General features: G+C 34.1%; 2 protein-coding genes across 18 annotated transcripts in view; one reads left to right on the top strand and one right to left on the bottom strand.

Moving 5' to 3' along the window:
• PDSS1 (decaprenyl diphosphate synthase subunit 1) overlaps nucleotides 1-6,385 on the top strand; it is a 38,487-nt gene extending 32,102 nt beyond the window's left edge. For 2 of the 3 annotated variants that reach the window (XM_016131478.2, XM_016131481.2), the window contains 2 exons: nucleotides 2,983-3,063; nucleotides 5,925-6,385. In XM_016131478.2, the coding sequence (XP_015986964.2) occupies nucleotides 2,983-3,063; nucleotides 5,925-6,065 (222 nt within the window). In that variant the 3' untranslated portion in view covers nucleotides 6,066-6,385. Of the gene's footprint in view, nucleotides 1-2,982; nucleotides 3,064-5,924 lie in introns of those variants that run through there. The other variant, XR_004953131.1, reaches the window with a different exon arrangement.
• Nucleotides 6,386-6,474: 89 nt separating this feature from the next.
• ABI1 (abl interactor 1) overlaps nucleotides 6,475-13,180 on the bottom strand; it is an 87,576-nt gene continuing 80,870 nt past the window's right edge. For all 15 annotated transcript variants that reach the window (XM_016131474.2, XM_036228100.1, XM_036228105.1 and 12 more), the window contains 2 exons: nucleotides 11,872-12,057; nucleotides 6,475-8,329 (listed from right to left, as the gene is read on the bottom strand). In XM_016131474.2, coding sequence (XP_015986960.2) covers nucleotides 8,154-8,329; nucleotides 11,872-12,057 — 362 coding nt within the window. In that variant the 3' untranslated portion in view covers nucleotides 6,475-8,153. The remainder of the gene's footprint in view (nucleotides 8,330-11,871; nucleotides 12,058-13,180) is intronic.

Raw genomic sequence — 13,180 nt, 5'->3', positions numbered from 1 at the left:
ACATTATCTCTAATCTCACACTCCTTTGCGGTAGGTATTATATCCATTTTACAAATGAGAAAGTGATGCTCAAATTTGATCAAAATTAAACACTTGGTAAATGGCACATTAGGAAATTAAACACTCCAAGTCTTCTAAGACCAGGATTCGTTTTACTCCACAACGTATTGTTATTGCCACTGCAGAAGCGAGTACCTTATGAGTGTGTCTGATCCCCAGAAGGTCTTCCCATAGAGCAGATAACGGGTGTGCTCTGGCACTGAAAATGCACTGACGACACTCAAAGAAGAGGCAGCGTCAGCTTTCATTTTTTTGTGATTAACCTACCCATATAGTGGAGTAGGTTTAAGATGTTTGTCATCTTCTTCCAGAGGTCAGTGAGTTTCATTTGCAGATAAATCTTTGAACTTTTCCATTTGTAAACACTGAGTCTCACTGGACCAAGACAAGACAATCAACTCTGGAAAACAGCTTTTCCTTTTTAACTGAGCATGGAGAATTCGGCATTTGTTGGTCCCAGAAACTTGACAGAAATTCCCTCTCTGGAATTCACCATTTTTCAAATCTCTCTGTAGGGGTTTCTTGATAACATTTGCTATAGGGGATTCAAGAAGAGTTTCAAAATTTCTGGAGAGGTCCCAATGATGACAGTGCCCTTCCCTGTATAGTGTGGGTACATATTTTAAGAACGAAAACCTCATGTTAAATCCTTAAAGAGGATATAGGTTGGATTTTGAAATCTTCAGAATCAAAAGTTTTGTTGTTGTTGTTGTTGTTTTTGTGAGACTATGTTCTCAAATATCCTTTAAGAGATCTGTTCCTTCTTCTGCTTCTCTTCTGTATTTGATAAGTCACCAGACTTAAATGTCAGCCTGTAGCTGTATTTCCAACTGCCATCACCATTCCCAGCCCCTGCACCAGCTGCCCAGGCTTTTGCTATTGTGACTAGCTGGTGCCTTAGAGTTACCCAAGTTTTGTTCAAGCTCGATCTAATTTATTGATCTCTTTTGTAGTTTAGTTTACGGTATAGTTTAGATTTCATTCACCCACAGCTGGTTTTCCTACTCTTAAAAAGAGAGCCTGAACAAACAAAAATTTTCTTATTTCTCAGGTGGACAACTGTTCTTCCTGTTGTGTTTCTCATTTCTTCTCCATATACACACACATTAAGAGTGCCTCGGGGAAAAGTTTGATATTTGCATAGTAAAACTGCCCATAATACATGTTTCAAAGGAAGGATGTAGTCATACTCAATGCAAATATTTCTTTCAAACTCTGCTGAGTGCTTTTTACAGTAAAAGGAATCAGAAAAAAACATCCAGTCAGCTCATTTTACACTTGTTGGTATTGCAAAAAAAAAAAAAAAAAAAAACACCCTCCTATACCATAAACAAGGTAATTTTATCAGATGCCCAGGACAGTATCACATTAGTTTGAGAATACAGCCTTCTAGAAATACAATTTCGGAATGTGGTAGTAATCAACTAAAACAAATGCCAGCTTGATTTGAATTTTTTACCACTAACGTTGATTGCGCTTTCCTGATTTATTTCCTATAAAATTTAAATTATTCTTAACAGACCAATAACAAGCAAATTACGGGTTTTTAGAACCAGTTGCTGGCTCTTTAATTGTTGCGCATGTTAGCAGCCTCTATATGTTTAGAACTGTTCTGATCCGTACTCTGCCCTGAAAGGCACATTCTTAATCTGCCACCATCTGGTTGAGGTTTTTCTGTGTGTGCCCTATTTTTCCTTCTAGGATTACTAATACCATGGTGGTTACAGGACAACAGCTTATTTCATCCTTCAGGCTCACTGCCAGGGAAAAACTGGCAACTGCTGTAAGCACTGACGTGTCCAAAACCAAACATGTCATCTTACCTCTTATTTCACAGGACCATAAGTTAGAGCTAATGGACTTCAGGTCATGTAGTTTGGCTCCTCCAAGACACAGCAGGGGAGGCCAGGACCCAAGAGGTTCAGGAACTCACTCGGCTGTGGCAGAACCAGCACTAGAGTTCAGATCTAGAAGATGGAAGTGCTTTGGTGTTCTGGCTTCGTGATTCTGTTAATCATGACAATTCCCCTAAATTGTTGCTAAGTGTCATGGAATATGGATTTTCTCTTCATTGCCTTTTGTACCCGTTTTCTTTTTTCCTCTTATTACCATCAGCTTAACTCTGATCTTTATAATTTACTACAGTAACTTGACTAGTATCTGTATCTCCATCTCCTCTAATTAAGTGGTTCTCAGCCTTGGCTGCACCTGGAATTTTTTTGAAATCCTGATGCCCAGCCCAAACGCCCAGCCAATATAGTCAGCCTTTGGGAGCACATCTAGGAACCTGTTATAAACTCCCCATTGATTCCAGCATGCAATTTACTCAGCATTGAGTACCACTGCTCTAATCCACTCTGCAAGCTGCTGCAGCAGAGATCTCTGCTCGTAACACCCTCTCCAGAAACTGCAATAGCTTTTAATCATCACTCAATTTAGTACTAAGAATAGGATTCCTAATTCTCACCCTCATCCTGGGCCTGTGGTTCTCAAACTGTAAGCAGAGACCAGCAGAATCAGCATCGAGGACTCATTAGAAATGCTCGCTTAGGCCCCCTGTACTGAATTAGGCACTAAGGGGAGAGGTTTGAGCCTCCAGTGTTTCGTGTGTGATCTAACGTTTACAAAGCACAGGAGAAGTCAGTAAGGAGATGGTAGAGATGTACTCTTCCTTCTCTCTTTTCTACTCAGTGTTGGACCAAGGATAGAAAAGAACATCCGAATGAACACTGCACTAGCCCAGTCCCTGGGCATGGAAAAATTGATGTCTCTCTTAGCTTTGCTTCTTTAGTTGCTATAATTTACTGCTCCCCTACGTCATGTAATCAATCACCTTTTTGCTTTTTCCTATTATTACAAACTAGTATTGGAACATCTGATTCTGCCATGATGAATAAACAGATTTTTTTTCTTTATGGTTAGTTCCCAGAAATGAATGCTATGATAATGAGACGGTTCAGTTTGCCAGGAGATGTGGACAGAGCTCGACAATATGTATTACAGGTAAGATTAAAAAAAAAAAAAAAAAAAAAGACAACAGCAGGTACAATGTGGCATTTTCTTAACAGAACAAGTAACATTCAATTTTAGATACAAGATCAGGTTTAGTCCATTCTTGATTTGACAAAAACTGAGAAGGAAAAACTTGTAATTCATTTTTCTTACAGATTTCTTTGCCAGGGATTCTGATTTGCTTGGCCTTGGGTAGGGCATGGACAGTTAACATTTTCCGAAAGCTATTCCTGTGATTCTGATGTATAGTCAGGGTTGAGAACCACTGGTTTAGAACCAGTCTTCAGTGGCATGACTATTCTCCCAGATACCCAGACTCATCTCCAACCTAGTCCAAGCCTTCATCCTTGCCACGGCTAGACTATTACGGCGGTTTACTCAAAACTGATCTTACCTGGTCCATCCTATCTAACTGCCATAAAGGTGAGACTAAAGAAATGTTAACTTGAAAAAAAAATTAAACCAACATAGGCAAACTAAACTGTTTAACCTTCAGCACTATAAGCTTTTTTTCAAATATATTGCCATATATCTTCAGAACTTTTCTGTTGAAGCCCAATCTTGTGGTGTATTTTCAGTTTCGATGACTTATCTTTTGAGAACAAGCTATTTTTAAGATCCAAATCCAGTCATTTGGAGCCAGCAGATCTAGTTAATAAGCGAGCAAATAATTTTTAGTAAGCAGATATGGTCTGAGATCTATAATTAGTCCAATACTTGAATTTCAAATAGACCTTTTTCAGATTTTTTTAAATTTCCAAAAAATAAAACCCTTCCAAAGGATATATTTCTCTTTTAACTCTGTATACTGTTACGTGTAATTTGTATCGGTTAGCACCTTTTTGGAGGGTAGTTTGGCAGTACAATTAAAAAATCAAAATGGGAGGTACGCTGTAGCTGAGAGAGAAGTTGCTATGCCTGGGAGAAGTCCTGGTTTCAGAAAAAATGTTACTACTGAAAGCTGAAGTAAGTGGGACTGAAAAGAGAAATTAATTGTAGCTCTTTTGCAAAACAGTGAAGTTCCAGCAAGCCTAGGCAGAAACACACATAGAAAAAAGTCCCCAGGATGTTCTCTAAACAAATTCTCCAGAAACCTCTAAGTTCTAGCTCCCCATTCACGCAGAGCTCCCAGTTGCTATTCCCTCATTAAATACAAATGGACAACTAGGGTTTTATTTAGAATTAAATAAAGCTGACTGAATGAAAGAGACCAAGATACACAGAAATAAAGAGGAAGACTATAAATAGGGGGATTCAAAAATAATTGCATTCATAAAACAAGATAATATCTAATTAATAAGAACAAGCTCAGGAGAAATTTTAAATGACTGAAAACTAACTACTAAGAAGATTTGGAATGTGGAATTGAGAAAATCTTCCAAAATATAAACAGCAAGGGAAGCAAATGAGAAAAGCTCAGAAGAGAATCAGTACAATCACATAACATGTTTCAGGAAGAGAATCAAAAAATGAAGTCAAAGAACAAAGTGGCCTCCTACAAAAGGAAAAGGGATCAAACTGGCTTGGTGTAGAGCAAACAACACCGGATGCTAGAAGGCAGTGAGCAAGGCCTTCCAAATGGCGAAGAAACGTTTTAAAACGAGAATTCTATATGCTCTGGAGATAAAAGTCATTATCACACTAAGGACTAAAAAAAGTTGGCTTCCAGTACACATTTTCTGGGTAAGTTACTGTTGGATATATTTCAGCAAAAGTGTGAAAACACCAAGAGAGAGAAAGATGTAGGTACTATAAAACCAGTGTGAACCTAAGAGTTCATTCAATGACAAGTCATCCCGCGATGGCGGTTGTACAAGACCTAAAAAGTAACCAGCCTAAGTAATGAAAAGAATGATGAAGGCATCAGAAATATTAGGAATCAGGAGCTCCTTTCACAAAACGTTAGAAAAGGAGACAATTACATTCAGAAGTGGGCTTCTGGGTAACATATTTAAAAATATGACACAAGCTAAAATATGTCATTTTGCGTCAACTGGTATAGAAAAGCACAGGCCCTTCAACCATGTTAGGGATCTTCTCTCAATGACAGGCATCAGGAACTAGGAACCATGGAGAGGAAATGACTGACCTGATTCTACCGTAAACATTTTTACATCATGGAAATAATACTTTGTTGGTGTTCAGCTTTTAAAAAGAACCAACATAAAAGCATGGTTATAAAATAAAACAATGCAAACCTACCTACAGTGTAAAGGTTCAGTTAAAAGCAGAAAGAATAGGAGCACTGGGTTTCCTCATCTTAAACAAGATGAAGTCAGGAAGGTAATGTTACAAGATGGCAAAAGTCATCAATAGAAGAACTAAAGATAACACTGTGATCAAAACAGGATCTTAGCGGGCTAAACCCTCGTCTTGGTAGAAAGGAAATAGATAATGAATTGATAATTAAGAAATAAAAACCAGTGTATAAAAAAGCTGGTGCCTTTTGAAGAAGGAAACTTGATTTTCATCATCAGTTCTTCTGTTCACTTTTATTATGTGCTTTTTAAAACGTTCGCCTCAGATTTTATTTAAAAACTCATTGTATAGATACTTTACATGTATAGAACTTTTTAAAAACTCTAATATTTAAATTAAGAGTAGAGGGAAATAGATGGCTACTTGATAGTAATGAGTTAGTTGCTTTGCATGCCAATAGTTACTTTGCTTCAGTCTGGGGAAAGGGTCTTAAGAAGGAGGCAGAGGAACTATGAGTTGAAGAGAGAACATGAGAAACATCGTTTGGCTGTTAGCTAATCTAATCTTTAAAGTATGTTTTCATTTATTATAATGAATTTAAGAGCTGATCCCATAGGTAACATACATCCATTCTGTTTTTTCTGTATCTGCAGAGTGATGGTGTGCAACAAACAACCTACCTTGCCCAGCAGTACTGCCACAAAGCAATAAGAGAGATCAGTAAACTGCGACCATCCCGAGAGAGAGATGCCCTCATACAGCTCTCAGAAATTGTACTCACGAGAGATAAATGACAAGTCTTTCTGTTATTTCTGGCAGCTATTTTACCAGACTGTGCCTAAAGACTTTTGTGGAATATACTTTACTTCATGTGCAGATAACCAAAAATCATTTTAAAAAATCATTTCAACCTTAATGACGGGCAGATTTTTTTTTTTTTATTGGCAAAATTTTTCAGGAAGTTTTTAAAATGTAATTAAACCATCTGAATCTGTCATTCTAGTCCTGTAAATTCTAATCGAGGTATCTTGACGGTTATATGTGGTATTGTTTACATTGTTAATATTCACATGTAAAGCCATTACACAAATAAATAGTCAGTGTTAAATTCAAATGGTTTATCTTGTTTCACCATAGGAGTAAAGGCCAGAGATTTGTGAGGTCTACATTTCAATCCACATTAGATTTTAACAGTATCCAAAATTTCATATAGGAGAATGGTTTATTATAAAAGACTGTACATAAAATTTAGACAAGTTATATACAAAATTAAGAGAACACTCCACTTAAAAAAATGAAGATGGTAGCTAGCTGATCACTAGTGATACTGAAATCATGTTTAAAATTAACAAAAGCAAAATGCGTATGCAACAGTCACATTGATTTGGTAGAAATGACCTTTATAAAGTCTCAGAAATAAACGTTTTGCACTAGTCTTACCATTTACTATACTGTTATATAAGTCTGTAAATGCCCAGTACATAACTGTAATTAGAAATCCAAACAACTCAATACAGAAACCCAAGCTTGAGTGCTCTACTTTAATATCCTAGGCAATATAGAATTATACACAGGAGAAAACACCCCTCTAAACCTCCCTTACATTAGGAGACACACAAAGTGCATGTGTTGCATTTCAATTATGTCAAAAGACAATACAAACCTGTTGGTCAGGTATATCCCTGTTCACTGATTACTATATGACCCACCTTTTCCCCCAATTATTTAAAATTTTTTTCTGTGTTGCTAGTGCCAGGTAACGGATTAAACAGTGCCTACTGAAATATCAATCGCATCCATTTCTACAAAACAGTATGTAAAAGATACTTATGATTTCCTTTCATTGAACCAGTATACAACAGTCCACTGAAAAACTGAAGGACTGATAACAATACTTAAGAATTTTACCTACAGAATGTGTATACACTTTAACACATTTTCTTAGCTTTGAAAAAAATGTTACTTTAGAAAAGCAATTAAGTAGATTGACTTGTAAATAAACATCACAGAATTTAAATCTGCAAAAATCAGTCACATTGATGTTGGGACAGGTTGAAATAAGGCTAAAATTGTTTTCCAAGTTAATATACTGAGAAAATAGAACCATAATTCTGCAATAAGTATCTTTTATTTATTTATTTATTTATTTATTTATTTATTTATTTTTAAAGCAAACCAGTGAAGGAAAGGACAAAAACCTTTGGTTCACTTATATATTTATGAATGGAAAAAATTGATAATGCAAATTCACTCATTAAAAAACTTAGGTACAAATTACAACATTACAGATAACCCTTTTTTTGTTTCACACGGAAACCTCAGAGACTCGATTTATTTCGAGAGACCCAAGTACGAGTACTCCAAGTAAGTATTACAGAAATTGGAAGCATCTTGGATTTTTTAAAGTATATGTCAATACATAAATTTGTATGCATGCTTTAAACAAAGTTATAGTTCAAGAATGAGTCTAAACAAAAAGTATGACCAGCACCAGCATTTAAGTTTCAGATTTTAATATTAGTCTGACATAGCATTAGTAACCATGCTGCACTGAAACATGTAATGGTACAACTGGAATCATGATTTGTTAAATATTATACCCCATATCCCCAGAATATTTAGGCTGGTCATAAAGTTAACATTGTGTAAGTAAGTACATAAGCATAATCGGTTATGGACAGCATCTTGTATAAATTGCTGTTTAGCAATACACAAACTGCCTCAAAGATTTATGCTTATAGGTAGACATTCAATTAGACCAATAAAACAGCATGTCCTGAAAATATGGGCACGTTTTACAACATTTTAAGACAATTCTGTTAATCATTAATAGTCCCACAAGTATGACTGAGTAATAAGAACCTACTTTAAAAGCAAAAAATTTAATCAGTATAGTGCATGATTGATTCAACATAGTTTCCAGGGAACAGACCAGTCACTCGATTGCAGACTCCTTCATACCAGCCATCATCATTCTTCTTTATTACATAAATGATTGCACCCTCCATAAATGATAGCTCATCATCCTTGTCTTTTGTATAATCATATATTGCCACAACTATGGAGGAAAAAAATTGAGATAATAGGTAAGTGCCTTATATCTAACATTTAATTGAATTTTAAAATGTAATGCCAATTAAATCAACAGTATAGCAAAACCAACTATTTTTATGAATATTTTTAATTCTTACATCTATAAATATTGGTAGACCATGTGCCTAAATCACTAGCTCAATCTTTGGGCCAAATTGACAAACTGATTAGACTAGAGAAATCAATAGTTTCTACCGATCTATTTAAAAATATCTCTGAAATTTAGGAATTAAATATCTCAATTTGTTCAAACATCTATTAAGTGCCAACCATATGCAAAATACCATTTTTCAAAATGACTACGGGGCAAAGCTGTGTAGCCAATCAGTAAACTGGCTATCTAATTTGAAAATAAACATATATTAGGAGATAAATCTCAACCTACTCATTCAAGGAAAACATGTAATTTATGGGGCTATACTTAGCATCATGTACAGAATATTTACACACTTTAAAGGTCAACAGAATTTTTTTTTAAGGGGTAAAAAAAGTAAAGACCCATTAAGCCAGAGAACTATTTGTAATTCTGTGGTATTTATAATTAGTCTGAGTTCAAAATACTCACGTTCTTTGCACAGTGTTGTGGAAAGGAACAGCATCAAAAAAATTACTTGTTTTCCAAACTACTGGTTTATGAATTTAATTATTCTTTCACTCTGCCTTTACAGCATAATTCTAAAACTATATGTAATTTTCTAATGTATGTGAAATGGTATGAGATACAGATTTTTTTCATTGTTTTACCTTGTGTAGTTTTTTTCTTTAAGAGTTTTTAAGACATTTAAGGTGTTCTGAGACTTATTTTTCCTTTAAGAAAGATGGCTACTGCCCACAATTATTCTGAATTAATGAATTATAAAAAGGAAGAGACCTGAAGCACTAATCCAGAGCATCATTTGCCAAATCAAAACAGATGATCTGTTTTCTCCTATACAAAATACTATGTTAGGTAAACTCAACAAGTCCATTTTCCTCCATTTTAATCCTGCAGCAGAATCACAGTATTGTGATTACAAGTTCACTTTCATATAGTTTTTTAAAAACCCAAGAACAAAGAATAAACAACATTAAATTATTACCCTGGTCTTACTTTTGGCTTAAAAAACTACCCAAGAAAACCGAATGATTGCTAGAGATAGTAAATAGTGTAAAATTAAAAAGTCAAATATTATTTGCCAACTAATTTTTATTACTTATTGTCTAACTTTGATAACATTAATTTATTTGTATTCAGAGTCATAATGGGTTAGATTGTCAGCAGTGTAGATGACTTTTAAACTGATTATGAAAAGGCATGAAACCCTGAAAGTCATTCAATAGAATAAAAATTTTATTTCCTCTCGTTATTTTATTTCCTCTTGTTATTTTATTTCCTTTTCCACTTATACAAAGAGCTGGTAAAAGTACTGAGCTCAATTAATAATGTTTCTATTTTCCAAAACCTCTTTGTAAATGAAACCCAGTCACATCTAACTTCCCCTCCCCCAATGCCCATATTCTCTCACATAATAACTCTTACTGCAGAGTACTTAACTATTAACAAATCAATTCCATTCTACTCTCCAGGATCGTATCATAATCCATATGAAGAGCTAAGCTCTCCCTTCAGTGTGTACTGCAAGATTCTTTAGAAGTTGAGGTCTTATACTTTAATCCTACTTCTTTCTACATGATAAAAATTTGAAGATAGCCATCTAGTCCCTCTGAAATCTTTTCCTCAAATTAGAAATAACACTTCCAACTGTTTCTCATTATATAGACACTTTCTAGTTATTTCGGCCTCCTGAACATTATCTGAAGGCATTCCTGTATTTAAGAGCCTAAAATGTGGTACTTAAAATTAGACATAGTAATAGTCTAAAATAAACAAATATGATCGAATTGGTACATATTAGGCTGAAGTTCAGCTAATGTACCCTAAGAATCTGGCTTTTGGAACAGTTATGTCATACTGTTGATTAATATATTTAACTGAAATCTTATTAAACCAGTTTTTATTTATCTTTTGATCATAAAGGTGACTATTAAAGACTTCAAATATAATCCTACTAAATGTCAACGTTTTGATTTAGAATAGGGTTGGCAAACAACGGCCCACGGTCAAATCCAAGCCATTGCCTAAGTGTTATTGGAACATGGCCACATCCATTCACTCGTGCTGTCTACGGCTGTTTTGTGCTGTAACAGTGGGGTTGAGGAGTTGTGACAAGACTCTGCGTGGCTGGCAAAGGTTAAAATATTTCATTTTGCAATATATACAAATATCAAACCATTAAGTTGTATAACTGAAACTAATAATGTTATGTCAATTATACCTCAATTTTTAAAGAAAGTTAAAAATATTTGTTATGTGGTCTTTTATAAAAAATATGTGATGACCCCTGATTTAAGACTCATTTCAACTTGTGAAGACATTTTTAAATCCTGTTCTGTTACCATGATATAAAACCAAATTTGTCAACTTATATAAATTCCATAGATACTTAAATTTGTTTTTCCAAGCCAGAAAATATGGGTAAAAACACAATTCAAGATTATTCGAGTTTATTGCTCTCATAATAACCACAACTTATCTCTATTTGAAGTTACATGAGACACTAAATATGATGTAGTATATTCAAGACTTCCTGAATGATATGTAGATTATCTACTGTTTAAAAATATTTTTTTTAAATGGAAATAGCAAATTTACTTTTAGCTATGTATTCAAAACTTGGGCAGGAGAGAACACAACAGGTCTCAAGAGCTACAGCTACTTGCTTATGGTCAGTTACCAATAAAGCTTATAGAAGACAATACATTTCAAATGCAATCAAATATGATTAACTAAATTACAAGCATTTTTTTCAGAACTCCATATTGAAACACAGTTTTTAAATAGCACAGAATTGGATGGGAAAAAGTACATAAGCTCTAAAAAGAGCATGTTTGTCACCCACTATTTCTTATTAGATACTTATAATGAATGTCAGGTAATTTAGATAAATTTGGACATTAGAGCTATAATGAAATTAAATTCTAATGATTACCTTCTCTTTTATAAGCTCAAGCAACTGTAAGCCTTAACTGAGGCTTTTTCTTGTGATAGTCCCAATATATCTTTAAATATTTAGATATGAAAGGTCTCCTCCTGCTTTTACTTTATAAGCATGGAAAATTAGTTTTCAATCTTTACTAATTATAGGACTAGTAAATCACTTGATTCTTTTGTGCCTGAGTTGATTCATCTATAAAATGCAGACAGGGAAGTTACTCGCCAGCTAGAATCGTATATCATTTGAAAAAGCACATGTAAGATTATTATATACTTTTAACTTAAAATATAAAGACTCTTCCCTTTATATTGGGAATGTATAGGACATATATCTTGACTGGTAAAGGCTATACAAAAGGTTGAAAATACTGGATTAGATGTTCTTCATAGCTCTAAAATTCTATTATTAGGTTGTTTTCCTTTACACCAATTCAATGATGACTTGGTGTCAATGATGACAAAGGTAATCTTACCTTTCTCAATATAATTCTTGGGGGCCCAAGCAGGATCTCCATCTGCATATGGATCATTATACTGAACTACAGCAGCCTCCTCATCTTCATAATCCACTGGAGGCGGTGGTGGCGGAGGTGGGGAGTCATCAAACATAGGAATGTCATCTGGTGGAGGTGGTGGTGGTGGAGTTGGACTATCAGCAACTAAAAAAATTCAGTTAATTAATTTGAATCAGAAATCAGACTAAATGAAAAGTCATAAATTAACAGAATTTAAGAAAGCTCTAATTCATATACAGCATGCACTATAATAAAACATGCAATGATTAGAAATAAAAGCTTGGTGTGTTAAAGCTTTCACTACTCTTAATAATTTTGCAATAATAAAGTGAGCTAAAAATAAGGGTATTAGGAAGTATTACAAATTAATAAATGCAGGAGGTTAGGAGACAGTAATTTTTTTTTTTTTATAATGAGTACAGGAGTAAAGAAGTTTCCGTATTCCAAGGCTCAGATCAAAATAAATGTTGCTCTTTGCCCAGCTCCTTAAATAAGCCTATTATCACTGTCATTTGGAGTACAGTAAATGTTATAACATTACATTAATGGTATGATAACCATTCATTGTGCAGATTCACGTCCCTGATTTTAGCTTTTAATATCTTTAGTTCCCAAGAAATAAGTGGGTAGATATTTATTTTTTGTTCATTTTAATGAAGAAAAAAAGCAAAGTTGGTGGTATTAGCTCTGCTTTTAATGTATGTTTTCTATTTATTTATTTAAATTTTAACAAGAAGTAATTCCAAACTAGAAAATCTTGAATATTTTCAAAAATGTTTACTTTCATAATCAACTTTTGTAATATGGAAAGCAAGCTAAGATTTTTGCATTATTGCTACTAAAACATAAGCATGGGATGAGGGAAAGACTAGATCCTAAAGATCCAATTTTCTAAGAATATATCCACAACAAAGATTTAAAAAAATAAAATATTGTGGGAAAGTAATTAAAAAAAAAAAAAGAAGGTAACGTATCATGCAAAACAACAAAAACAACTCATACCTCAAATTCTAGATGTTTGTGGTATGTGTCTGTGTGTGATTTAAATAATGAAAAGTGTGAAAAGTGAAATGAGAACATGTCAGGCTAAAACTGTGTTCACTGAACTATTATGACACCAGATAACAAATGCTCCCATATTAAGGAATTCAAAGCTGAATGCAACCAATACTTAAATTTCGGATCCATGCATTTCTTTAAAAGATAAAGACACTGATCAAAAAATAGTAGTCATGATCTATCTGTGATACAGGTTTTAAAAAGTTTT

Source organism: Rousettus aegyptiacus, unplaced genomic scaffold (genome assembly GCF_014176215.1).
Source record: "Rousettus aegyptiacus isolate mRouAeg1 unplaced genomic scaffold, mRouAeg1.p scaffold_m13_p_10, whole genome shotgun sequence".
In the NCBI taxonomy this organism is placed as follows: Eukaryota; Metazoa; Chordata; class Mammalia; order Chiroptera; family Pteropodidae; genus Rousettus; species Rousettus aegyptiacus.
The sequence above is the reverse complement of the archived record's forward strand: the minus strand, read 5'-3'. Positions and strand labels throughout refer to the sequence as shown.